The sequence below is a fragment of the Carya illinoinensis genome, chromosome 15 (genome assembly GCF_018687715.1).
Source record: "Carya illinoinensis cultivar Pawnee chromosome 15, C.illinoinensisPawnee_v1, whole genome shotgun sequence".
NCBI lineage: Eukaryota > Viridiplantae > Streptophyta > Magnoliopsida > Fagales > Juglandaceae > Carya > Carya illinoinensis.
Genome location: NC_056766.1, coordinates 39,887,669 through 39,911,506, shown reverse-complemented (window position 1 = coordinate 39,911,506; position 23,838 = coordinate 39,887,669). Strand labels below are relative to the sequence as shown.

Genomic DNA, 23,838 nt, shown 5'->3' with positions numbered 1-23,838 from the left:
TTATTGCCTTTTATCAAGAAAAAAAAACCTAATAAATCAATATTTCAATATTTTTTTTGGAATTTAATTTTTTTCCCTTTCCTTTTCAATTCAGGACTTTTTTTTTAACAGAAAAATTGCCATTTATTTTTAAAAAATCCATAATTATTCAAAAAAAAAGCACAAAAGGCCAAAAAATAATTGGATCAAACCCTATTGGGCTGAAACCAAGTGGGTCTGGGCTGGCTTTGGTCGTAAACCTACGAACTGATTGAAGCCCGGCCTGAAAGCCATCTGACAGACTCTGACGGACCGTTACTTTTGAGCGCCTAACGTAAACGCACCGGCGCTGAAAACAGGCCTTGTGTTAGGGATAACACCGTAAAAGTCAACATTAGAAAATGAAAAGGAAAAAAGAAGGCGTATATTTGTACGATCGATACCGTACAACTCCAAGATCTCCTTGTTTCCTCTGCAATTCGAGCCCTTTCCAGAGCTACGAACGAACCCTAGCGCAAAAAGGCTTCTAGCTTCTCCAGAAATTGCAGATCTCGACGCGGTATTATGCTCCCTTTATTCGGTTTTCAATTTGCCCGTTAATTGCTTATATTGTACGGTCGATTCTGTTTGCTCTTTCTTGTGATTCTCTTGTTTCTTTGTCAGTCTGCTTTCGCTTTAGTTTACGAGGATATCGTTTTTAGTTATAAGCTTTTCTGGTGAAACGAAATGCTGTCAAAATGGGGAAAAAATCGGAATGTGTAATTGGGTTGAGATTTAGGTTGTTGATGGTCGAGGTGTATTTTCTGTGGGGGCAGATTTCCAGTTTGAATTAATGCTGTTATTAATGTTAGAAAAGTATTTAAAAGAGTCTCTAATTAATTAATGCACAAACTATCCGACTCCAGCCTGTAATTAAAATGATAAAGCAGCTTCTACTTAATTTTGAATAATAGGTTCCCCGGTCCCCCAGACGGTCTCAACGCTGTAATTTCTCACGGATTTCGCTAGGGCACCCACTATGGATTGTTTATTGCTCCTCTACATTCTATTTTTTTTTTCAACCGAAACTCAATTTGCACACAAATGTATAATATATATATATTGAAGAAACCCTACTCACCATGAGTTTGTGCACGGTGAATAGCATATTCTAAAGAAGCGTTAGGTGTTTCTTGAGGTGCGTATAAGGGCACCTGTTTGCAGGATTCCGATTGTGTCCATCTGCAATTGTTATGCACATCTTTTAACTTTCATTTCAGTGTAAATTTATAATGATAAGCATTTGATGTATAATCGTGGGAGTAAATAAAAAATCTTGCTTTCCAGTTGCCATAAATAATGAATCCGTAGCTTTTGAACTTTCTATGAATCTCAGAAGTACCTTAGTTTTCCCCCCTTGAGGCTGATTATGTTGCAAGCTTTTTCTCGCAGCTCTGGAAGTTTCTTGTGATCTTGAAGATTGAGAACTTGCAAAACGGGATACATAGAGCAAAGTGTGAGACTGAATACTTTTGTAGTCTGCTGTGAAATTCTTGCATCTTGGTGAAGTGAGGGTTGAAACCGTTCAATGATTTGTTGAGAATTATACCTATAAAAAAACTGTTCATTTGATTTGTTTGAGAATTATGGGATCCAGAAAGGAAATGGGGAGATATGGAGGGGAATAATAGTTGTAACTTGTATTGATTAAATAAGGGATGCAAGTTTTATTAGAAGTGGGTTACATATGTTTCGGCGTTTGGGGTGGTTCATTGGTCTGAATTATACGAGTTGGTCGACAAAGAGGTTGCCTGATGCAAAACCCCGCCCGGCTAGGGTTAAGCCGGTGGCCATGTTGGACACTGTGCAGGAAATTGCCATTTACATTCATAGGTTTCACAATCTTGACCTGTTTCAGCAAGGGTATGTGCTTATTGATTTATCACTTCTTGTGAACTCGTTTTCTCTATGTATATGTTTCCTTAAATAGATCTCTGAGATGAGTTACTCTTAACCCCAGTGAGTTTTTGTTTTTTCAGGTGGTATCAAATTAAGATTACCATCAGATGGGAAGACAGTGAGTACACTTCTTTGGGAACTCCAGCAAGGGTTGTTCAATATGAAGGTACTTTATTGGAGTTTTTAGTAGCTGTTTTTTTTTTTTTTTTTTTTTTTTTTTTTTTTTTTTTAATTTTTAATTTTATTTTTATATATGTGGAGTTTTTAGTAGCTGTTCTCTCCTTTTATTATCATGTATCTGGTTTTTATCATCCATTTCTTTTTTGTTTGTGGTTTTTGAAATATGATACTTGAAATCATGAAAGTTTCATCTATTGGTTCACCGAAGATTGGAAGTGCTTATCAAATTACACACAAACACCCACGCACCAACACATGTAGTTAATACACACTATATATGCACCTGTGAATTGGAAGGATACCATCGCAAGTACATGGTATGAAAAAACTCTTTTTAAACTAAAACATGAACATTGCAGATTATACAATTGGCCGATATCTTTGTCGACATGGTTCAATCTATTTACTTGTTGGTTAACCTGCACTACAACTTCTACTAAAACTTTGAAATTATGGTGTTTAATATCATTGAGGAAGTATATTCTGATTTTAATATCTAGCTTCACCAGTGGAGATTAACTTGAATTAGAGCTACCCTTTTTCAGATATTTTTGTTTTAAGCCTCCATTTTTACTGAGAGTGTGATCAGGTGGTCCAAATATGTATTTTATCATGTTTACTGAGATAGACCAGTTCAGTTCCTTGTACTAACGATGAATTGCATTACTGCTCCAGAAATTTTTACATAGGGTTGCTCGGTAAAATTAAATGATTTCCAAGCATCTTTATTCTGTTAAATACCTTGTCATTGTTGACACTTGAATATTTTTCCCCTTCACTTAAGTGAAAGTATCTGCTAGCATGGCAATTTTGATATTTGTTTTCAACGATGAGCTAAGGACTGAGGTGGTAAAGTTTTTTTTGAGCTGTAGCCCCTGACCTGGGTTCTGATGATGTATGTGGAGTATGGAGGATTGACGATACAGACAACAGCTTCTCAACACAGCCTTTCCGGGTCAAATATGCGAGGCAGGATGTTCTTTTATCTATCATGATTTCATTCAATCTACCTCTTGGTATATATGAGGTAGTGCTCCTCTCTCTCTCTCTCTCTATATATATATATATATACCTCTTGGTATTCACTCAATAACATTTACTATTTGATGTGTGTATGTGTGCGCATGTTGCCTGCGTGTGTGATAAAATTTTCTTAGTGGAGTAAGAGATTCTCTCCAAGTATAAGATAGACTTTGAGATAGCAAATAGATGATCTCCACTGCAGTAGCATCATTTCAAGGTTGGCATCTTGAGTCAGCTAATCTCCTTCCAGTAAGAAGCAGTCCTAGTTTGTATGCAACAGTCTTAATATATTCCCAGCCAAAACCTTTGCTAGCTCACTTGATGGAATTAGAAATTTTTTTAATAAGTTATTTTATTAATATAAAGTAGGCATAGCCCAGGTACACTGGAAGTATACATGTGAATACACCTATTTAAGAATTAGAGACAGTTGATGGAATTGGAATTTGTCTTTGGATATCAACGTTATGAATCATTGGACATCTGAGTGTTTCAGGATATATGGATCCCGGCTCTGAAAACTCTTGGGCTATACTCTTTGAGAGATTAAAACAAAAAAGCAAAAGCAAAAGTGTTTGATTGTTCCATCTGGCTAGTTGTGGCTTTTTCTGTTTTTAGTATCTAATACCGTCCATATAATGTCTTGGCTATTTTGCAGGGTCCACCCGCATCTGCAGTTATATTGAAGTTTGAGCTTATGTATGCTCCGGTAATAGAAAAAGGGTGAGTTGAAGGTCTTCTATTATTATGCTTTTGTTTTTGAATATTTTATGCTCGAAATTCAATTAGAAATTAACGAGTCCAGAATGCTTCAAAACGGAAAGGCTTAGGAAGTGAGGAATGAGTACCCATGGTATCTGGGATGATGGGAATGTGAGGCCTTTCCTTCGAAAGGAGACCCAGGAAAGGAGCCATGCTATTGACAGACCCTTTCGTAGTGACTTCGTTTCTCATTTATTTTTATGAGTAAGAAGACACTAAGATGCACCCACGACAAACCACACACTCAGATGACTAACGTGGTCCTTCCCCCATTGAAGAGCCGTGTATCCAGGATTGACCACATCATCACTGTTTTCTCAAGGTGTGGCCACGGTCTCAATTGGGTCAGTGTTAAGTATGTCCAAGCTTGACAATGGTAGTGGAGATTTGTAGTCCCTTGGAATGCGGCTCCCTAGGCAGGTTTCTTTCCCTTACCTCCATACTAGGCTAAGGGCTGCCCTCTCTGTTAACTGGATGTGGCCGTATCCTATCTTCTATTAGGCAGCTATCCTTGGATCTAGTCTGAAGTAGGACAAGCTACGTATGGCTGGCTTACAACCTACGGTCTGCTTTGCCAAAATAAAAACAACAAAAAGGGATGCGCCAAAATAAAAACAACAAAAAGGGATGCCTTGTTTTGTACCTTTTGTCCAAACTTAGACAAAGAGCAAGGAGGATATGAAGCACTGCTGGGTGGACCATGGCTCCAACCAGGGTGGTTCGTGACTGAGCTCATAACGATGGGGGGTCTCATACTTAGCAGCTCTAGAGATGTGAGGCTATCTCAATCGTTTGTGCGTATCTCAGGATACTCACTCACTGAAAGATAAGAACTTTATCTCTAAAGAGGGAAGGGAAATTCAGTGAAGAGGGCACATTCCCCCCCGAACCCCCTCTGAATCGACTTGACTGCAGAGCTATATGCGAAGCAGCAAGATGCAGGTAGCTTGCTTTATAGTTAGTTCTTTCTTTCTTTTTAGTTCTTCCAAGGGTTGGTTCATAGGGGAGAGTAATCTGAAGGTCTTGACCTGGAAGGATTGAATAGAGCGCTAGTAGATCGAGCTGTAGGTGCATTTACTTGTCTAGTGAAGCACAACCACTCTTCTTTCTTGTTAGTGGTGATTTTAATTCTTTTGTGTAGGTCTGAGGTACTTGCTTCTCTTGATGCTTCCCCTGCCGCAGTGCATGAATTTCGAATTCCTCCTAAAGCTCTTCTAGGATTGCATTCTTATTGTCCTGTTCATTTTGATGCTTTCCATGCTGTGCTTGTTGATGTAACCATACACACAAGTCTGCTAAAGGCTGGTTCTTCCGTGTCCCCAATGAAGGTACCCAGGTTTGTCACATATTCTAGTTTCTAAAATAGATAACCTGGTCATTGTCACATTCAATTATGTAATTCTTTTGAATAGTTAATTGTTATAGGTTTTGGTTCTGAACTAGTTTTTATTTATTTGTTGAAGTAACATGATCAGTTGAATTATTTCAGTGATTTCTGCACTACCGAAGATGATGCTGGTGACAGTTATTTTGGCTCGAATGTAGTATGTTCTTCTCACACATTGTATTTATCTGTTTGAATCCTTTACCTGGTTCTTGGCATGGTTCTTGGCAACATGGACCTATCTATCTTTGCTCATGAGTACTAGTTTATATGTTGTTTGAGTTCTTTGCTTGGTGCATCTATCCCATCATGACAATGTGTTTGCCAACAATACTGCGTTTGTGTGTTTTGATTGGGATGTGTGCATAGCATATCTGTGCATGTTGATGGATGTGCTTGTTAATGTTAATTGTTATTGTATAGGTCTAGTTTTTGGGTTTCTTGGCATAATATTAATAGCTGCGTAAGCAGTAGGATAACTTTGGATCCAACTTTACCATTGAAATTTATTTTGTATTGTTATATCAACGTAATTACTATATTATATATGAGTAATGATTGTACAAGCCCCAAGTATACAAGCCCTGAGCAGGCTCTTTGAAAAAAAGTGGACCCTACCATAAAAAGGTATAAAAAAATCACTTCTTTCTAGTAGGACCCACTTTATTTACAAAGGGTCTGCACTAAGGCTTGTATCTAGCATTACTCATTACATATATACACTAAGAAGACTACCGGATCAAAATGTTGTGGAAATAAACTTGAATCGCCTTTCAGAGTGTATTTACTTACCTCGTTCATTGATTACCTAGTATCCCTCTTTCATAATATCCCTAGGGTTGCCTGTAATTTTTTCTTTTCTTTGTTATTCAGTATGTTTTTGTAAATTCAAAACTTTTAAATTTCCAAATCTAGTCCCTCAATAAAAAAAAAAAAAAAATGAATTAATTGCAGTTAAACTAATCATATGCCAGAGCTCCATCTATCCCTCTCATAATTTAAAATCCCCTTTTATTGTTGGCATTTTCCCTTTTTCCCCTCTTCTTTTTCTTCTTTCTCCTGATTCTCTCTCCCTGAATGCTTCTCTCTTGCTCTTTTGTCTTTCTGCTGCCCTGGGTGGCGGGCTATCTGGTTAGCCAGTGACCCCTCCTCTCTCTCTCTCTCTCTCTCTCTCTCTCTCTTTTGCTTTCTGTCTCCCTGTCCGCCTATCACAATCGCCATGGACGGCTTGCTACCACTGCAAGTGGCCTGTGCCAAATAGCAGGACCTTACACTACCTCTCTCTCTCTCTCTCCCTCTCTCTCTCTCTCTCTAATCAAACTCTCTACAAACCTTTCTTCATTTACCATTCCACACAAAAATCATTCTTACAGGAAAAAAATTTGCCTGGGTGTCATGTATCATTGCCAATATAAAAAGACTTATCCCAAAAAAAAAAATATTCCACTTAAAATCAAAGATCCATTTACACACAAAAAAAAAAAAAAATCATAATATAACAACAGAATAATAAAAACAAATTCCTAATTTAACAACAGAATAATCAAACTACCAGTACTTTCTTAAGAGAAGGTTTGGATGTTGAGATGAGAATTGTTAGTTTGAGATGAAATTTGAAAGTTGAATAAAATATTATTTTTTAATATTATTATTATTTTGGGATTTGAAAAAGTTGAATTGGGATTTAAGAAAGTTGAATTGTTTATTATATTTTGTGTGGGAATTTGAAAAAGTTGTAATAATGAGATGAGATGAGAATTATGAATCTCATCTTACTTCCAAACCTATCCTTACTCTTTTCTCTTTAATGTTTCCTTCTCTCTCTCTCTCTCTCTCTCTCTCTCTCTCTCTCTCTCTCTCTCTCTCTCTCTCTCTCTCTCTCTCAACAGTGTACAAAGAGGGTGAGGGAGAATCTTCTTGTGGGTCGAATGGAGGAGGAATGGGAAAGGGGAGGGAGACTTGAAGGGGAAAGGGAGGGGAACCCCTCTCTCTGTATGGGGAAGGGAGGGGGAGGGGTGTTCTGCACCTCACCTCATGTTTTCTCCCTTTATTTTTATAATAAATATATGTATATATATTTTTGTCTGTGCATTATATAAGAGCTTCACATGATTCCATCATATCATTCAGAACTCCACAAATTTCTGACTGTATGATATAAGAGCTTTGATAAGGTAGAAAACTGCCATACTGGGTAATGGATTTGTGCCTGATGCAAAGGAGTAGGAAAATGAAATCTGAATGGTAAACATTTTGTAGAAATGTGCTTTAATGAATTTACTTTGGAAGTGCTTCCGTCACTCGTGATTATAGTGACTATTGTTTCTTTGAACACTGCTCTTTCACATATTGACACATGAGTTTTGTGATTGGCTAGGCGTTGGCTGGTCGGGTGGCTTCTGTACATTTAAAAGAGATCATGCTTCTCAAAGCTTTATTAACTTCTCGTGACATTTTGCTTGAGGAGCTACAAAAACTTAGCCGAGAAATTGACAAAGCTGTTGATTTGACTGATTTTATATCCAAAATGGATGATATGAAGTTGTTTGATCCTGTCCTGCGAGCAAATCTTGGTGCTTCTGATGGTCAAGTTTCAGGACAAGGCAAGCCACGAAATGGTCTTGAGGTCCTTACTTACTTTTATCCATCAGAATCTTCTTGATTCTTTTTGCAATTTTCTCAGGTTTTAAGTTTTTTCTGTTTACTTAATATTTTCTTCTGTTCTTGACAGAAATCAAATGGTACTCTAGATCTTCGGAGTGAGGAATTGCTTCGCTGCTTATCACAGTGTGATTTATTGAACTCTTTTAACACGTTGGGAGATCAAATGTCATATTTATGGAATGCTTTTCTGAAGTTCCACAGGTTAGATATACCCAATATCATTAGAATATTGTGTAGACTTTGGGTGGTTTTAGTTATTTTTTATTTCGAGAGCCAAATAAAATTCTGTCAGTCGGCCATGTTATTTAAGGCTCAACGTTCTCTAAGCTGCAAAAGTGCATAAAGGCAAAAGCCTGAGTGGCGTAAAGTGAATGTTTTGGAGATACAAAGTAAATGAAATTGCACAGAATGCAAATGGTTTTGCAATGGTGCAAAGCATGCTGGTAAAATGCATAGCTATACATTTTTTTGGTAAGTAATGCAATTTTATTGAATGAATCCGAGTACACAGGAAGTGTACAAATATGTTATTATACCAAGACCTCGTATTCTTTTTTAGTGCTTAGGAATAAGCAAAAAATATATGGCTTTTGCTCTTAACCTGGACCTGATTGAAGGTGCTTGGCTTGGAACACTTGAATAACTTCATGTGCACTTCCCCACATTTTGGACTTAAAGCATGCCTCAGTGCACTCATAATAACATCAAACTTGCCTATAGTATTTTATTCTTTAGTAACCTATTTAGCGAGAATTTTTATTATTTAGTAACCTAAATGTAGTGGTGAATCTATTGATCACTAGCTAACTCATTGTATGGCTGTTAAACACTTTTGTTGAATGGGTGATGACTGGGGTTGAAGGGGTGATGGCTGCTACGACAATAGATATGTGACTTTGTTGGAAAAGATTGATTGGATGGTATAGGAACAGTTTGATCTGGAATGCAGCCCTCTACCCAGTGTGGATGGTTTGAGAGGGAGGAAGAACCTCATCTTGCTGACATTGAGTTAGCTACCATTGAGCACAACCTTTTCTGTTTTTTTTTTTTTTTTTTCAATATTGAGCTCAACTTCTCATTTATACGAACTTTTCATGTGTGGACTAATATGTTTGACAATGAGTTATCTACTAAAGTTATCTACTTGATTGTAGTTCTTTAGGGTACGCCACTATACTTGATTATAGCTCTCTAGGGGAATCTGAAGATATACTTCATGTTAATATTCTATGCAATAGTTATTATCATTATTTTTGTTTGGCACTAGGTGTCTAGGAACAAGGTTTTGACTAATCCCCGAGGTGCACAGGCCCTTGGCAAGGAGTTTCCTGTAAGTGTACCTTGGGTAATTCAAGGGTAAATTCCCCTAGTCCGATGGCCTATAGAAATTGTTTGCACCCAGGGTTTAAATCTTAGGCCTGGAGGGAGCATACCATCAAGACTAAGGCCCTTACCACTTGAGCCAACCACTAGGAGTTAAACAGGGATGGTTATTAACATGATCTGGTTTTTATGTCATTTTGTTTCAAATGGTAAGCTTAGGAAGAAGAAAAACAAAAAGCAACTAGGCTATTTAACAGCAGTCTGGACCCATGAAAACTTTGTGTGACAAACTCACCAAAAATAAAAAAGAGACGAAATAGCTTAAACAGCTTGAATTTGAGATAAATAATTTTTTTGTATTAGAAAATGCGTCCAAATCTGACTTTTTTCCCTTTGAAGTTGTCTGAGAAGTCTCTTACACGAATGTCCATAGGGTTTTATACATAATGTTGATACCTGCATATGTGCATCGATTACCTGCATACACGTATGTACGTGCACACAAATACTTGCATCTCTTAATACTCTATGGCATGATTTGCTTGGAGAACATTTCTTTTGACGCTAGTTATTTAAATCTGACAAGTATTGTAATTATTGGTGGTGCATCTATGATAATACGTTTAGAAAAATTCTAAACATAAGCCCATACACCACACACCATCTATTTTTCTAAATTTTTTTATTTTTTTATTTTATCAAATGTTTAGTATATGAATAATGAATAGAAAAATTGAATTAGTTTAAAAAGAATAAATCTAAAAAAAAATTTAAAAAAATTTTAAAAAATAAAAAATATGTGGTGTGTGGTGTATGAGGCTTATGAGTAGCAATGCTCATACGTTTATGGATCAAGTTCATGTGGATTGAGATGGCTAATGAGTGGTTAAATAGTCTTATAAGAAAGTGGTTTCTTTACCAAGATACTAAGTGGTTTCTGGGTTGCTTGATATGTTGCGAGGAGCAACCTGAGTTTCTTCTAAAACATCGAACAACCAGCTTAGGACCTCTTTCTAGGTGGAATATGCCTATCCTTACCCATAAGTTAATGAAAAGAGAGTTCAACCCACTTAATTTTTTTTTTTGATAAGTAAATAAATTATATTATCAAAAGAAGGCAAAAGCCTGATACAATGTTTAGTGGCCACATCTAGGTATGATCAATGGATATAAGGAATTCATGTAACCCCAAACCATTGAAATCAACCCACTTAATATATATATATATTATATATATATATATATAAAGAGTTCAGCCAGTTGTTGCTTTGCCTCTTCTTTTTCTCTTTTTCTTGTTTATGTGCTGATCAATAGTTGGATCTAGGGGTAATGAAAGGAAGATATTGGAATTCTTGCGTGATATATGGGCTAAGGATCGGAGAGCTGAATGGTCCATATGGATGGTATATTCTAAGGTTGAAATGCCTCATCATTATATAAATGGTGGACTTGACGAGTCTTCTCACCATGGTGTACATAAAAGAGTTTCAACTATGTTGAAGTTAACTGATGATGTAAGTGCTCATATTTGTCCTACATTTTTGTATTCACTTTGTACAGAATGTTTCTTGGTTTAACCTTAAGATGTAGACAAATGGATTCTCTATTGTAGAGTCTTTGACTTGAGAATTTTCTTTTATCTGTACAGCCTGCCCAGACTGCAGCCATGCGGGCTGAGCTTCATAGGCGAAGTATTTCACAGATGAATGTGAGCAATTTTTTTCTAGTGGACCGTTTTATTTTGCTTGTTTTTAGTCGAACTAAAAACAGGTGATTTTTTCATACAGATCAACAATAGGTCAATTCAAGACATGCACCTATTTGGGAATCCTTCACAGATTCCTATTGTAATTATAGAACGTGTGACGAACGCTCCACGCCGTACTACTAGTGCAAATTCATACCTGAGACATCTGGATGTGATAGACTCACAGGGATTGCTCATTGGACCAAGTTCTGCATCTGCCATCAAGCAATCCGACTTTAGCTTACACCAAAATGTCCGAGCTTTGAAGATCGTTGTCTTTGTGCATGGGTTTCAGGTAAGTTTTGTTCTCTTGGAGCTTCTCTAAAATATATACATGCCATGTGGTTATCATCCTCATGTGTGAAGTTTCATTGCCACAATGAATATTTTGTTTGTGAAAGGTGCAGATACATATCATTGTAGAGTAATATTTTTCATTAAGTGTGTATATTTGTCATGGTTTTAAAGGTTATGTAGTTGGAATAAATTCATTTGTTATGAAGTTGTTGGGTTCTGTAGCACTTTGTAGGCAGGCCTTCTTGTCAAGGACATTTTATATTAGATCCATGTGGTACGGTAGAAGGTTTCATTCAACTAATTAACAAGATCTTGGTATATTTCACTTCCAGCTAATTTAGAGAAAGAGCTATATTCAAAATTACATAGATTCTTCAAAAGAGCCAACGAGCTGCTTCATGATTTGCTGGAAAAAGAAAGTTATTTTCCGTGTAATATAGTGAATATTTAGCTAAAACTAGAGTCAAATTTTTTTGAAATATTTTCCATTAACATGGTTTCATGTTTCAAGTTTTGGTGCAATCTAGTTATAGAGTAATATTTTGATACACCCCTTCCTTGAAGAATACCTAGGAGATTTCAGATGTTTTTTAAAAATAGATATAAACTGAGGAGTTTACATCTTGATTCTTGGGATTGGGATGCTTCTTGTAAAACTGCTTAAGATTGGCACCACATTTTTATCAAAAAAAAAAAAAAGAAAAGAAAAGAAAGAAAGATTGGCACCACATTCAGATTGCCATCCCAGATTCTGCTTTGGCTGGACCAATGCTGGGCATTGACCATCTGGGCTTGTGAGCCTGAGTTACTTTCTTTGAATCAGTTGCATGCAGAATATTTTACAAGTATTTAATGTGGGGCTTTATAGATATGTTTGGTCATGTTGCCCAGGTATGCTGTGCTTGCTAGTGGGAGTCTGATATCAGTAATTACTATGATTTAAAAGGACTCAGTTTGGTTATCGGACCATTATCTTTGAAGCCTTTTTTGTTCATGTTTTGTACTCTGTTGTAGGTAAAAGCATAAACCGGAATAATAATATTACTTTTGGTATAACTCAACATTATAGGGGCATCACCTGGATTTACGGCTTGTTCGGAATCAATGGCTTCTGTTAGATCCGAAGACACAGTTTCTTATGTCAGAGGCAAATGAGGACAAAACATCTGATGATTTCAGAGAAATGGGACTAAGGCTGGCGCAGGAAGTGGTTTCTTTCGTTAAAAAGAAAATGGATAAAGTTTCACGATCTGGATCCCTAGGAGATATCAGACTTAGTTTTGTGGGACATTCTATTGGAAACATCATTATCAGAACAGCATTAGCAGGTAGAATCCTAGCCTTGGACGCCATGTTTTTCTCCCAGTTCTAGACTGGTACTAAATCTTGGCCTTTGTTTTTGCAGAGAACATTATGGAGCCATTCCTAAGATACTTATATACTTATGTTTCAATATCTGGTCCACACTTGGGTTATCTTTATAGTTCAAACTCTTTATTTAACTCTGGGTTATGGATTTTGAAGAAGCTCAAGGGTACACAGTGCATTCATCAGCTAACTTTCACAGATGATCCAGATCTCCAAAATACATTCTTATATAAACTGTGTAAGGTAATGGAAAATTCCTTTGTTTCTTAATCAAATTTAGGTGTTTTGTACTCTTTCAAACACACGAGAGAGAGGGATATGCTCTTTTCTTACAATCTAATGTTTGACTGAAGACTAAAACAGTAGTTTTATGTTATTTCAGGAGAAAACACTGGAAAGATTTAAGCATGTAATCCTGTTATCTTCTCCCCAGGTATGATTATGGTGCTTTGTATTTAATGATTGGCAGGCTATTTTTTATTCTCTTGTACTAGTAATTGAAGATTTTATTTTATAAACATAAAAAACGTAGTCCAAGAACACAAGACGTATACAAGAGGAATACCTATTAGAAGTAGAAAGATACAAATAATTCATGAAAACTCAGCATTAACATACGTAGTGGCTGTCCAAAGAAAGATAGTATCAACTAGGAAAGAAAGTATTAATATTCATCTTGACTTTGGCTCAAAAGATGTTTCTTGACGACGTGCCAAATTTCATTAAATCTGCCTTCGTTTTAGTTGATTGAGTAAATGGGAGAGACCTAAATACTTGTTCATTTTCTGGTCGCCAAAGTTTGATGTTTTCCCCTTGACCATGATGCTAATAATTCATTATACCTCTCAGGATGGTTATGTTCCATATCATTCAGCCAGAATTGAATCATGCCAAGCAGCTTCCTTGGACTCCTCAAAAAAATCGAAAGCATTTTTCGACATGCTAAATAATTGCTTGGACCAAATACGAGCTCCTTCTTCTGAGTATCGTGTGTTCATGCGCTGTGATGTCAACTTTGATACATCCTCCTATGGAAAGAACTTGAACACCTTTATTGGACGAGCCGCTCATATCGAGTTTTTGGAGTCCGACATTTTTGCAAGGTTCATAATGTGGTCTTTCCCCGAATTTTTTCGTTAAATGGATGAGGGAGGACCTTTCTTCCTAGGCATTCTTCATGCTTCTATGGCCAGTCTTCAGTGGGACAGCCTTGCTATTCCAGCATCAGCGACCAATGATGGTGGGTGGGGGTATCTATTTTGGGGTCATGAGGGACAGTCATGCCATTGCATATGGGATGGGGAACTTATGTATCCATTGGCCACTGTGAATTGTTTGGTTGAAGCAGGTTCCACGCGAATGAAAGCTGAATCTGAGACTAGGATGAATGTGAATTATAATGTGCTTCCCAAGAGGCTTTGGGATTGACGGTTCTAAGGAATAGTGATGTAATTATTTGTTATAGGAGAGTTAGATTCCTACTAGTGATTATGCTTTTGACTCAGTTTCTCTTAGATACAGCTTATTTTATAGTGAACCAGCGAATTAAGAACGGGTCCTGCATAAACTATTATAGATTTTGGTACAGGGTAATGTTACTCATAATCACAATTCTCATCATTCTCATATCATCCCGTTATGTGACAATAGATGATTGAAGATTATTTATAATATTTTACTTGTGAACTTATTATCTAATAACACATCATGGGATGATATGATGAAAAAATAGACGACGAATAGATCTTTTTTTTTGGATATAAGACAACCTGTTTGTCCTCTATCTCAATGGACAAATTAATTGTTTTTCTTGAAGGATAGGAGACTTGACACATCAAGAGTGGAGGATCTCAAGAATCACCCAAGAATACCAGCATAACAAACAATTTGGGAAAGTGGTACCAAAATTTGTCTTTTGCTGAGGGGATCTTAGATAATCTTTGAATAGTAGGGCAAATGAAATGATTTTGAATGAAAAAGTAATGAATAGTTTGTAAATGGTAATGAACTGTTCGTGAATAGTAGTGAAATAGTTTAAAACTACTTTTCCAAACACAGCTTTCATATCATATAAGTTGATCGTTGCTTAGGGAGGTGTTTGTTTGAAACATTTTGTGTCATGTCACCTATAGTTAAGAGGCGAAACTGTTGCCTGCAAGGACTATGGCCCCTGTTTTAATTGTTTCAATTACTTAAAAACTATATATAATTGAAAAAAAAATACTTTTATATTTATTTGATACCATAATGTAAAATAAACCAGGAAATAAGCAACTTGATATTATTGAAAACATACTAATGCATAATGTATAATAAACCAGAAATTAAGCATGAAGTACTTGATACTATTGAGAGCATACTTACAAGAAAATTAATTCTCAAAGAGTAGTGGTAGCGAAAGACATTAAGAATATATTTTTAAGAAGAATATTTATTTCCACAAAGGAAGAGGGAGGGTAAGATCACAAGAAGGAGGATTTTTCTGAATGTCTTCCCTCCAATCGTTGAGTCCCTTTTATAGACATCCAAACAGTAAAAATGCACAGTAAGGATAATTGATGCGTAAGTTGAAACGATAATTGATATGGCCATTTGCCTTGGTATGTTCGGTTGGAATGATAATTGATGAGATTGTTTGTCTTGTGCACTAGCTAAAACAATAAAAATTAATTATGATGATTCCTCTAGCCAAAAGTTATTTGTCTTATTGTATCGATTGGAAGACGATAATAATTGATAAGATTCTTTTGTCTTTTTGTGTCTTTTGGAATGGTGAAAGTTGTTTTGGATAATTAAAGAGTTTAAATTTTCTTTATGACATAATTTGAGGATCATAATCTGAAAGATCTAAATCAAATGCTTGAATTAGATGTACTGGTTGGAAAGAAGAAGCCTCTGAGGGGTAGGAGACTTGCTAACCTGGAGATAATCTAGCATATTGTGATGGAGAGGCCTATTATGCTGGAGATAATTTAACTACTGGCCTAATGATGGAGAGGCATGCTGTGTTGTAGCAAGTCTTCGACAGTGATGATAAGGAAGATCGAATTATCCAATATGCTAAGAAGATATTAGAAACAATACCCATGAGAACCAACTTTGACTGGTTCAAATTCCTTTTCAACCTAGAATCAGCTTCAAAGCATGGAAAGAGGGCCTCAAGTGAGAGGAGTTGGGTTCACCCCCACAAAATACCAAGGTGCAAAATGAGCACACCAAGATTGATAGTCCCCATAGAAAAGCTAGAGAGAACCCCCATAGAAGTGCTAGATTCTGATGCAAGTTTTTGCATGACAATCTTCTATCTACCCAATTACTGCCCTTTGGTATTTCAAGAACATGGTGATAGGTTTAGTTTTCACAAAGTTCTTGAATGTAGAAGATTTGGGCAATTTCTTCTTATTTTGAAAAAACTACTTTTATATGAATTTGATGGATATATAATTGGGAAGGACAAGATTAAATTTAGCCCAAACAAAATCAAAAGTCATCTTCATATAGTTGGTAAATTGTTAAAAAATTTAACAAATTACCATAATCTATCTACTTTTATAAACTACATAAAAAAGATTTAGAAATATTTTAATCACAAAAAGATGACATAAAAATAAATTTATAAACTGACATGGTTTGATATAATATGTCATATTATAAAGTTACTTTTAATATAAAATAAATCCGATACATTACGTAAAATAACGTCAATTTATAAATTTATTTTTATATAATTTTTTTGTGTCTACAGTTTTAAAAAAATATTATTCATTTAGTCTAGTGTAGGGTATGTGATATTATTCAACTTGTGATTGTAATGACCCAGCCCATCAGGCCCAGGCCCAAGGTCTCAGAAAATTTTTTCTCTCCCCCCCTTCTTCCGCAGACCAATTCTCCAAGCCGCTGACCTGAGACTCGCCTATCAGAGTTACTGTTGCCACATTTCTCTCAACAGAAATGAGATGAGGATAAGATAAATGTAAAAGACTACGTAAGGAAGATAAACTTTATTCTTTTGTATTTTCAGTTATCTCTTATCATATCGGTTCAAAATCTAGCCTTTAATGTTTTTTTAAAAAAAGAAATCCAGTATTTAATGTCCATAATCTCTATATATTTACAAGTACCGTACAGAAAGTGAAAATGAATATTTTTCAAGGAGTTTCCACATTTGTCAGTCGCCGGTAATTACTTCTCCCCCTCTGCGTTTCTTTGAAAGCGACTTGGAGTTGAGTGTTGCGGCAATGGACTCGTCTCTCCCTCAAGACTCATATTTTCTCGGATTTGACAGTTCTACTCAGTAAGCCACAATTTACTCGTTGTTGTTCTGTTTCCTTCTTCTTTTTTATTTATTTATTTATTATAATATGAAAATCAAAAGTACCCAGATCGCTATTTGAAGGGATTGGTGTCTTTATGTTAATGATGATTTTTTTATAATTTTAATTTTTTTATAATTTTATCATATTTGGTTTGGAATTCTTTCATATAATGGGATTGAACCGTTATTGATCAGGGGCTCATCTCGGGGTACAATTGTTTTAATTTGTATTTATGATAATTATATGTGTGAGATTGGAATGTTTGTAATCGGAGTTGAATGAAATAATTTTTTTTTTTTCCCTCACAGGTCCTTGAAGGGAACTGTATTGGACTCCAATCTCAACGTTTTTACTTCAGAGCTGGTTCATTTTGACACTGATTTGCCCCATTACCAGACCAAAGATGGGGTTTTCCGGGACCCCTCCGTTAATGGCAGAATTGTCTCACCCACATTAATGTGGGTGGAAGCTTTGGATCTCATGCTTCAAAAACTCTCGAAAAAATTGGATTTTGGGAAAGTCGCTGCTGTTTCTGGCAGTGGACAGCAACATGGTAGCGTGTACTGGAAAAAGGGCAGTTCTGCAATGTTTTCTTCATTGGATCCCAAGAAGACATTGGCGGAACAGCTTAGCACTGCCTTTTCCATAAAGGAATCGCCAATATGGATGGACAGCAGCACTACGGCTCAATGTAGAGAGATTGAGAAAGCTGTTGGTGGGGCATTGGAGTTAGCTCGACTTACTGGGTCGCGTGCACATGAAAGATACACTGGTCCACAGATTAAGAAGATATTTGAGATGCAGCCGGAAGTTTATCATGATACCGAGAGGATCTCCCTTGTTAGCTCTTTTATGGCGTCTCTTCTTATTGGCACTTATGCTTCCATTGATGAGACTGATGGTGCAGGGATGAACTTGATGGACATTAAGCAAAGGACCTGGTCTAACCGAGTTTTAGAGGTTTGTAATCTTTGGGGACACCCTTGTTTATGACCAAGCCGTGATTATTCTGGAATTGATGTTGAATTGCATTGGAGTCTCATAGTTTGATTAATGTTCATTGAATTCTTTATATAATTACAGGCTACTTCCCCTCGTTTGGAGGAAAAACTTGGGAAATTAGCCCCTGCCCATGCCGTTGCTGGTTATATTGCTTCATACTTTGTGGAGAGGTTAGGGGTACATAAATCTTTATTAATTAACCAAGCATTTGATTCTCTTTAAATATCAAAGTGTTTGCTTTGCTGAGCTTTAAGTATTTGATGACTGCATTGAGGTATTTAATATTTGCTGTGAAATGCTATCTTTGTTAACTGTTTCTATTCATTAAAAACATGTAAATTCAAAACAAAGATTAGTGCCTATCAAATTTTAACATAACCAAAGCGTGGCATCTGCATATGATCACATTATCAGACCTTGGATTGAGAAGTACCCTTGGATCTGCATGTGCATGTAGGTATATACAAGACACATGCATCTTGCTGTAACATATTTTAGTTGACGTCTAGAATTCAAATTCATCTGTTTTCAGGTTCCACTTCAATAAAAATTGCTTGGTTATTCAGTGGTCTGGGGACAACCCAAACAGCCTGGCAGGTGCATGATCCTTTCTCATCCCAACTTCTGTTATCATATTTATTTGTTAGTTATTCTTATATTTGTTATGTTTTTGTATGTGCGGCGGCATGTTCCACAAAATGCCTTGCAATAATTGTCTGTAGTAAATTTATCTTGAACAGCTTTAGACGTATTTTGATTGTGACCATCGTCTTTCTCTGTGCCACGAAATTGTACCATCAGTCTCTAAATCGTTGATCAGTGAGAATGCCTCTTTAAATGTTCACTTTAGCAAGTTAAAATTTCACTGTCTTAGAAAAGTGATGGTTTTCTTTACATGGTAATTGAACAGCATAACATTCATAGATGTTGAGTCAGTTTCTCAAAATTTAAGACTTTGTAGAAGATTTGAATTAACGTGTTTTTAACCTATATTATGTTTTGAGCCTGGTCTCTAGCAGTATATCAATGCGTGTGATGCATGTAGGTGGGTAAAGGAGGTAGCTTAAAACTAAAGAAGAAGATATATAGTTATTTCCGTAAAATTTTAATTTAAGTTTGGCCTTCAGTAATCTCTTGGCTAATGGCAATCTATGTCATATCTCCCGGTGACAAGAAACAATTAAGCATGCACAATGTCAGCATCCAATGTATTCATGTCTCCAATTTAGTGTCGCAATATCTTGTATGTAATCGGAAAGCATACAAACATGCATCAATGGCTATCAGAGTGAAAGTCGTGGTATAAATTGTATTGTCCCCAGTATGCCAGTTTTTGTAAATAAAGAAAGCATAAATCAGGGCCCATCTGTACTTGCAAACATTCTTTTGAAGCTACATTTTGTAAAATGGGATTACTCTCTTCTCTTTGCAACATTATATTTTGTTCTACCAAAACTCCTTCCCCGTATACCCTTTCACACAGTCAAAGTATGGCATTTACTAGAGATGAAGTGAAAATGTAAAAGAAAGCATTCTTGTTTTATTTATACCTTAGCATCTACTAATGGTTCTGTGCTACTAGTTTTTCATTTATGTTGTTATTAAAAAGGTTCTAATCATTACTGAAAAGATTTGGCTTCACATCCTCTTCCCCCCCCCCCCCCCCCCCTTTTTCTCTCACCCCCTTCCTTTTCTCTTCTAATCTTGGCTTGCAGTCGTCTCCAGTTTCATTAATTTTTTATATCTAAGAGCACTTTGGACCTGCAGGTTTAACCCTAAATACTCCAGGAGATTTGGCAATCAGTCTTGGCACTAGTGACACTGTAAGTTAAACATACGAACTTATTGTTTGGTCTGTGTATTTGTAAGAGAAACTGTGGACTTTGTTATCTTTAGACCACAAGTGACGATGGCAGAAGCATTTCTTTAAATGCAGATACATACCATCATCATTAGGTGCTTGATTAGTTTCAATATTGCATAACATAAATAATTAGCTGAAACTCAATATTAATTTCTTTTGGATAGTACTGAACCTACTGTTTTTATCTGTATATATAGTGTTGGCTTTAGCTTTAATCCGGCCATGTTTATTGCTCAGGTCTTTGGGATTACCACTGAGCCTCAACCCAGACTGGAAGGACATGTTTTCCCCAATCCAGTGGACCCTGAAAATTACATGGTAATGTTGGTCTACAAGAATGGGTCTCTTACTCGTGAAGGTACTTTGTTGTCTGATACATATTCCCATGGGTTCCAGTTCAGCCATATTATTTTTCTCTCATGTGATCCATATTTTGACGTCAGATATCCGCAACCACTATGCGGAGAAGTCTTGGGAAGTGTTCGATAGATTTCTGGAGCAAACTCCACCTTTAAATGGTTTGTTACTACGTTCCTTTTGTAATTATTTTGGAGTCAATTGTTTATTGCTTTGTTTCTTTCCTCATTTTAGTTTATGAATAGGTGGGAAGATGGGTTTCTACTACAAGGAGCATGAAATTCTTCCCCCCCTCCCAGGTAAGATTTGGACTGAGGCCAGGCATGTTTTTTCAATGGAAGGTTCTACATACCACACTCCTATCCCACTATGGTGAGTAGACATTGTCTACTAACCTTTGAATTTTTCTTTTTTCTTTTTTTTAAAAAAATGATCCAAGGGTGATAAAAGTGCCACATTTTATATGGTGGGATGGAGATGTGGTGTGTAGCATTACTCCTATTCAATATGCCTATCCTGTTGGAAGTTTACTTATCACCTTCCATTTAAACTAAGTTGCAAAAGAGTTGCAAAAAAGGTTTTATGTGTATCATTACCCATCCTGCTGAATTTCCCCAAATTTTGGGATGGTTCTTCATAAGCGATAGTTGTGCTTAACTTTTGAAATGCATTAAAAGCACTAAGATCCACCATCAGGTGTTTCCTACCACCTGATACGAACAACTAGTTTAAACTGAAGGTAGTTTCGGATCTCCCAAATAGGCCAATGAGGATCCCAGTGACTGGTTGGACAGTTTTATGTAATTTTGACAGTTTATGAATCAAATGCCAAACTCACAATTCTTTATGCTCCAGTTGGTTTCCATCGCTATGTTCTTGAAAATTTCTCAGAAAACACTTTGGAGAGCCTGAATGAGAAGGAAGTTGAGGAATTTGATCCTCCATCTGAGGTTAGTAATTGTATATTGATTGTTGACATATGCCAGATGAGATCCTACATGGACTCTTGATGAACAAAACTCAATCCATTTACAGGTTCGGTCATTAATTGAAGGTCAGTTCCTCTCAATGAGAGCTCATGCAGAAAGATTTGGGATGCCTTCTCCTCCAAGACGAATAATAGCCACTGGGGGAGCGTCAGCCAATCAAAAGATCCTTAGCTCAATAGCTTCCATTTTTGGATGTGATGTCTATACAGTTGAGAGATCTGGTAAGGAAGTGTAAATCTTATCGTGTCATTTCCCATCTGTAATGTTATAGTTAGAAAACTGAACAGAGACATGTTCTGGTTATGCAATGAAAAAAACATTAGTAAGAACATCGAACACCTTGCTCCTTCAATATCCCAGTCTAAACAAGTCGGGTAGTGCAGTGCCTTTTATAAGTTTCAAAATGGCCTTTTTCTTCCCCAGAATAACATCCCTTTCTTTTATCTTGAGCTGTGCCTGATGGAGAAACCTCTGAATCTTCTTTCTTTGTTACAGATTCGGCTTCCCTAGGAGCTGCATTGAGGGCTGCTCATGGTTGGCTGTGCAAAAAGGGTGGTGGTTTTGTACCCATCTCAAGCATGTACAAGGACAAGCTAGATAAGACATCTCTCTGCTGCAAGCTAGCTGTGAGTGCTAGTGACCAACGACTAGTTAGCAAGTATGCCTCATTTATGAAGAAGAGAATGGAGATAGAGAACCGCCTTGTGCAAAAGCTAGGACGTTTCTAATTTTTATTTTTCATTTTTTTAAAAAATAAAATCTGCTTTATTTGGCTACCGAATAAACTAAATGAATATAATTATATAGGGAGATTTATCATTGCTTTTGAGTTTTTATTTCTTACAAAACAACCAAGTAATTATGTTTATTAAATTAATAATAGTATGAGACTTTTGAGTTGAATCTGTCGAGAGAAATGAGGTACATATACGCTAATGAACTGACCTGGCCATGAGCTCGTTCATCTTGCCATTACACATTCTGTTCTATCTGCTATCACATAATCACAAAGTTAAGTGTGTTAAAACGCTAGTTGTAGGATCTATAATTGTTGAGTTATTCTGTTCTCAAGTCTGTGTTAATGGCACATCATTTAAATTACTATGCAAACACTTTACTATCTATAATTGTTGAGATATTAAGGTTCAACTTTTAAAATTTATATTTCAAATAAAATTATACCATATAAACTACTAGATGTGTTCTATACACGGCTTGAAAATATATTTTGTTGGCATAAAAAATTATTGATATTTGGACTTTCTATTAACAAACCAACTTTTTAGTAATAAAATTTTATTAAAAATAATTTAAAACACTAATACTTTTTGTAAAGGGATTGGGGCAAAAGGCCCAAATATAAAGGGGGCTCAGGTCAGTTGAGCAACCCATCGACTCATCAGAGGACTCTGACCTTAGAGCAGATGTTGGCCTACGACTTCGAATGCATAAAAAAACCCCCCATAACACAAAGGAAGGGGGAACACGTCATCTTGACATTCCTCTTCGGAGCCTAGTCTCATGTAACCCAAAGTGGACTTGTGGGCACGAATCACAGGGGACCCTTGATCTTCTAACAAATAGAGAAGGAAGAGCCTGATGGTGAGTACCCGAAAGATGAATAGGACATGGAGTCATGTTGTATTAAATGAACTTGACTGAAGAAGCTACCAAAGAGACACATTCCTCTAACATAGGACATGGGCAGTTGATTCCAGAGATCAAATATAAAAGGCAAACCTCCAGGTACTAGAAAGTCTCTTTGAACTCCTTATTCACTTGCACAAAATACTAAAACGATACTGACTTTAGCATAAAGTCCTCGACTTACACAAAGGCCCCTCAATTCTTTGCATTTTCTCAGTGCTTGTAGACTCAAGACCGAAGACCAAAGTTGTTGAGAACCTGATTCAAAGGTGTGCAAAACACGACGTTAACACTTTTCATGATAACTTTAATAGTATGACGTGTATCATTTAGCAAAGTTGCAAATAGATATATATATATATATATATATATATAATATTGTTATAAACTATCTTGAATTGTATGACCACATTTATCTAGTCGTTAAATGCATAGTACATAGTACTAGCATAGTAACTGGCATAGTGAATGGTCGACATATGCACAATGCATAGTGCCAGCATAGTAACTGGCATAGTGAATAGTCGACATATGCACAGTGCATAGTGCCATCATAGTACTGCATAGTAACTGGTATAGTGAATGGTCGACATATGCACAGTGCATAGTGCCAGCATAGTACTGCATAGTAAGCTACCATAGTCCCCTTTGTACGCCTATATATATCGTTGAATTCTTTAAGAAATTCATAAGTTTCATAACCTTTCTGAGCTCTATCTCTTTCTCTCTCCTTTTAAAAGTTTTATAATACGTTATGACTCTCTTTTTTATGATTTTATAACACGTTATCAGCACGAAAGTTCTGACGATTTTGAAGCTAGTAGTCCTCAACTTCAAGTAAGTTTTTTAATATATTTTTATATTCCTGATTTATATATGTAAAAAATGTCAAATCTTACAAAATTGGAATTCGTTGCTCTTGACATTTCTGGAAAAAATTATTTATCTTGGATCCTTGATGCTGAGATCCATCTGGATGCGATGAACCTGTGAGATAC

The 23,838-nt window shown here is 36.3% G+C and overlaps 2 protein-coding genes across 6 annotated transcripts; both read left to right on the top strand.

The window, feature by feature from the left end:
• Positions 1–358: 358 nt before the first annotated feature.
• LOC122297227 (protein FAM135B-like) lies at positions 359–14,296 on the top strand. Of its 2 annotated transcripts, none has more exons than XM_043107209.1 (16): positions 359–538; positions 1,411–1,881; positions 1,998–2,083; positions 2,970–3,124; positions 3,779–3,843; positions 5,024–5,218; positions 5,372–5,423; positions 7,644–7,892; positions 7,998–8,131; positions 10,578–10,767; positions 10,902–10,961; positions 11,041–11,295; positions 12,367–12,625; positions 12,703–12,908; positions 13,048–13,098; positions 13,515–14,296. In XM_043107209.1, the coding sequence occupies exons 2-16, from the start codon at positions 1,706–1,708 to the stop codon at positions 13,803–13,805; spliced, it is 2,424 nt and encodes an 807-aa protein (XP_042963143.1). In that variant the 5' UTR covers positions 359–538; positions 1,411–1,705; the 3' UTR covers positions 13,806–14,296. The 2 variants fall into 2 exon arrangements, with proteins under 2 accessions (XP_042963143.1, XP_042963142.1); XM_043107208.1 differs by having other exon boundaries at positions 360–538; positions 5,372–5,426.
• A 2,205-nt stretch (positions 14,297–16,501) lies between these two features.
• On the top strand, positions 16,502–22,096 carry LOC122297228 (xylulose kinase 2). Of its 4 annotated transcripts, none has more exons than XM_043107212.1 (12): positions 16,502–16,650; positions 16,784–16,959; positions 17,290–17,941; positions 18,065–18,153; positions 18,516–18,580; positions 19,751–19,806; positions 20,085–20,205; positions 20,291–20,365; positions 20,450–20,503; positions 21,060–21,154; positions 21,240–21,414; positions 21,689–22,096. In XM_043107212.1, the coding sequence occupies exons 2-12, from the start codon at positions 16,904–16,906 to the stop codon at positions 21,919–21,921; spliced, it is 1,671 nt and encodes a 556-aa protein (XP_042963146.1). In that variant the 5' UTR covers positions 16,502–16,650; positions 16,784–16,903; the 3' UTR covers positions 21,922–22,096. The 4 variants fall into 4 exon arrangements, with proteins under 4 accessions (XP_042963146.1, XP_042963148.1, XP_042963144.1 ...); XM_043107214.1 differs by having other exon boundaries at positions 16,513–16,650; positions 16,838–16,959; XM_043107210.1 differs by having other exon boundaries at positions 16,514–16,650; positions 16,794–16,959.
• Positions 22,097–23,838: the final 1,742 nt, after the last annotated feature.

Bases quoted from the DNA above. Each gene is read 5' to 3' on its own strand.
- LOC122297227 (XM_043107208.1), top strand. From the start codon at position 1,706: ATGTTTCGGCGTTTGGGGTGGTTCATTGGTCTGAATTATACGAGTTGG. The intron at 2,084-2,969 runs GTACTTTATTGG...TTTGAGCTGTAG, and splicing joins AAGGGTTGTTCAATATGAAG to CCCCTGACCTGGGTTCTGAT. The intron at 10,962-11,040 runs GTGAGCAATTTT...TTTTTCATACAG, and splicing joins GAAGTATTTCACAGATGAAT to ATCAACAATAGGTCAATTCA.
- LOC122297228 (XM_043107212.1), top strand. From the start codon at position 16,904: ATGGACTCGTCTCTCCCTCAAGACTCATATTTTCTCGGATTTGACAGT. The intron at 19,807-20,084 runs GTAAGTTAAACA...TTTATTGCTCAG, and splicing joins GTCTTGGCACTAGTGACACT to GTCTTTGGGATTACCACTGA. The intron at 20,366-20,449 runs GTTTGTTACTAC...GTTTATGAATAG, and splicing joins GCAAACTCCACCTTTAAATG to GTGGGAAGATGGGTTTCTAC.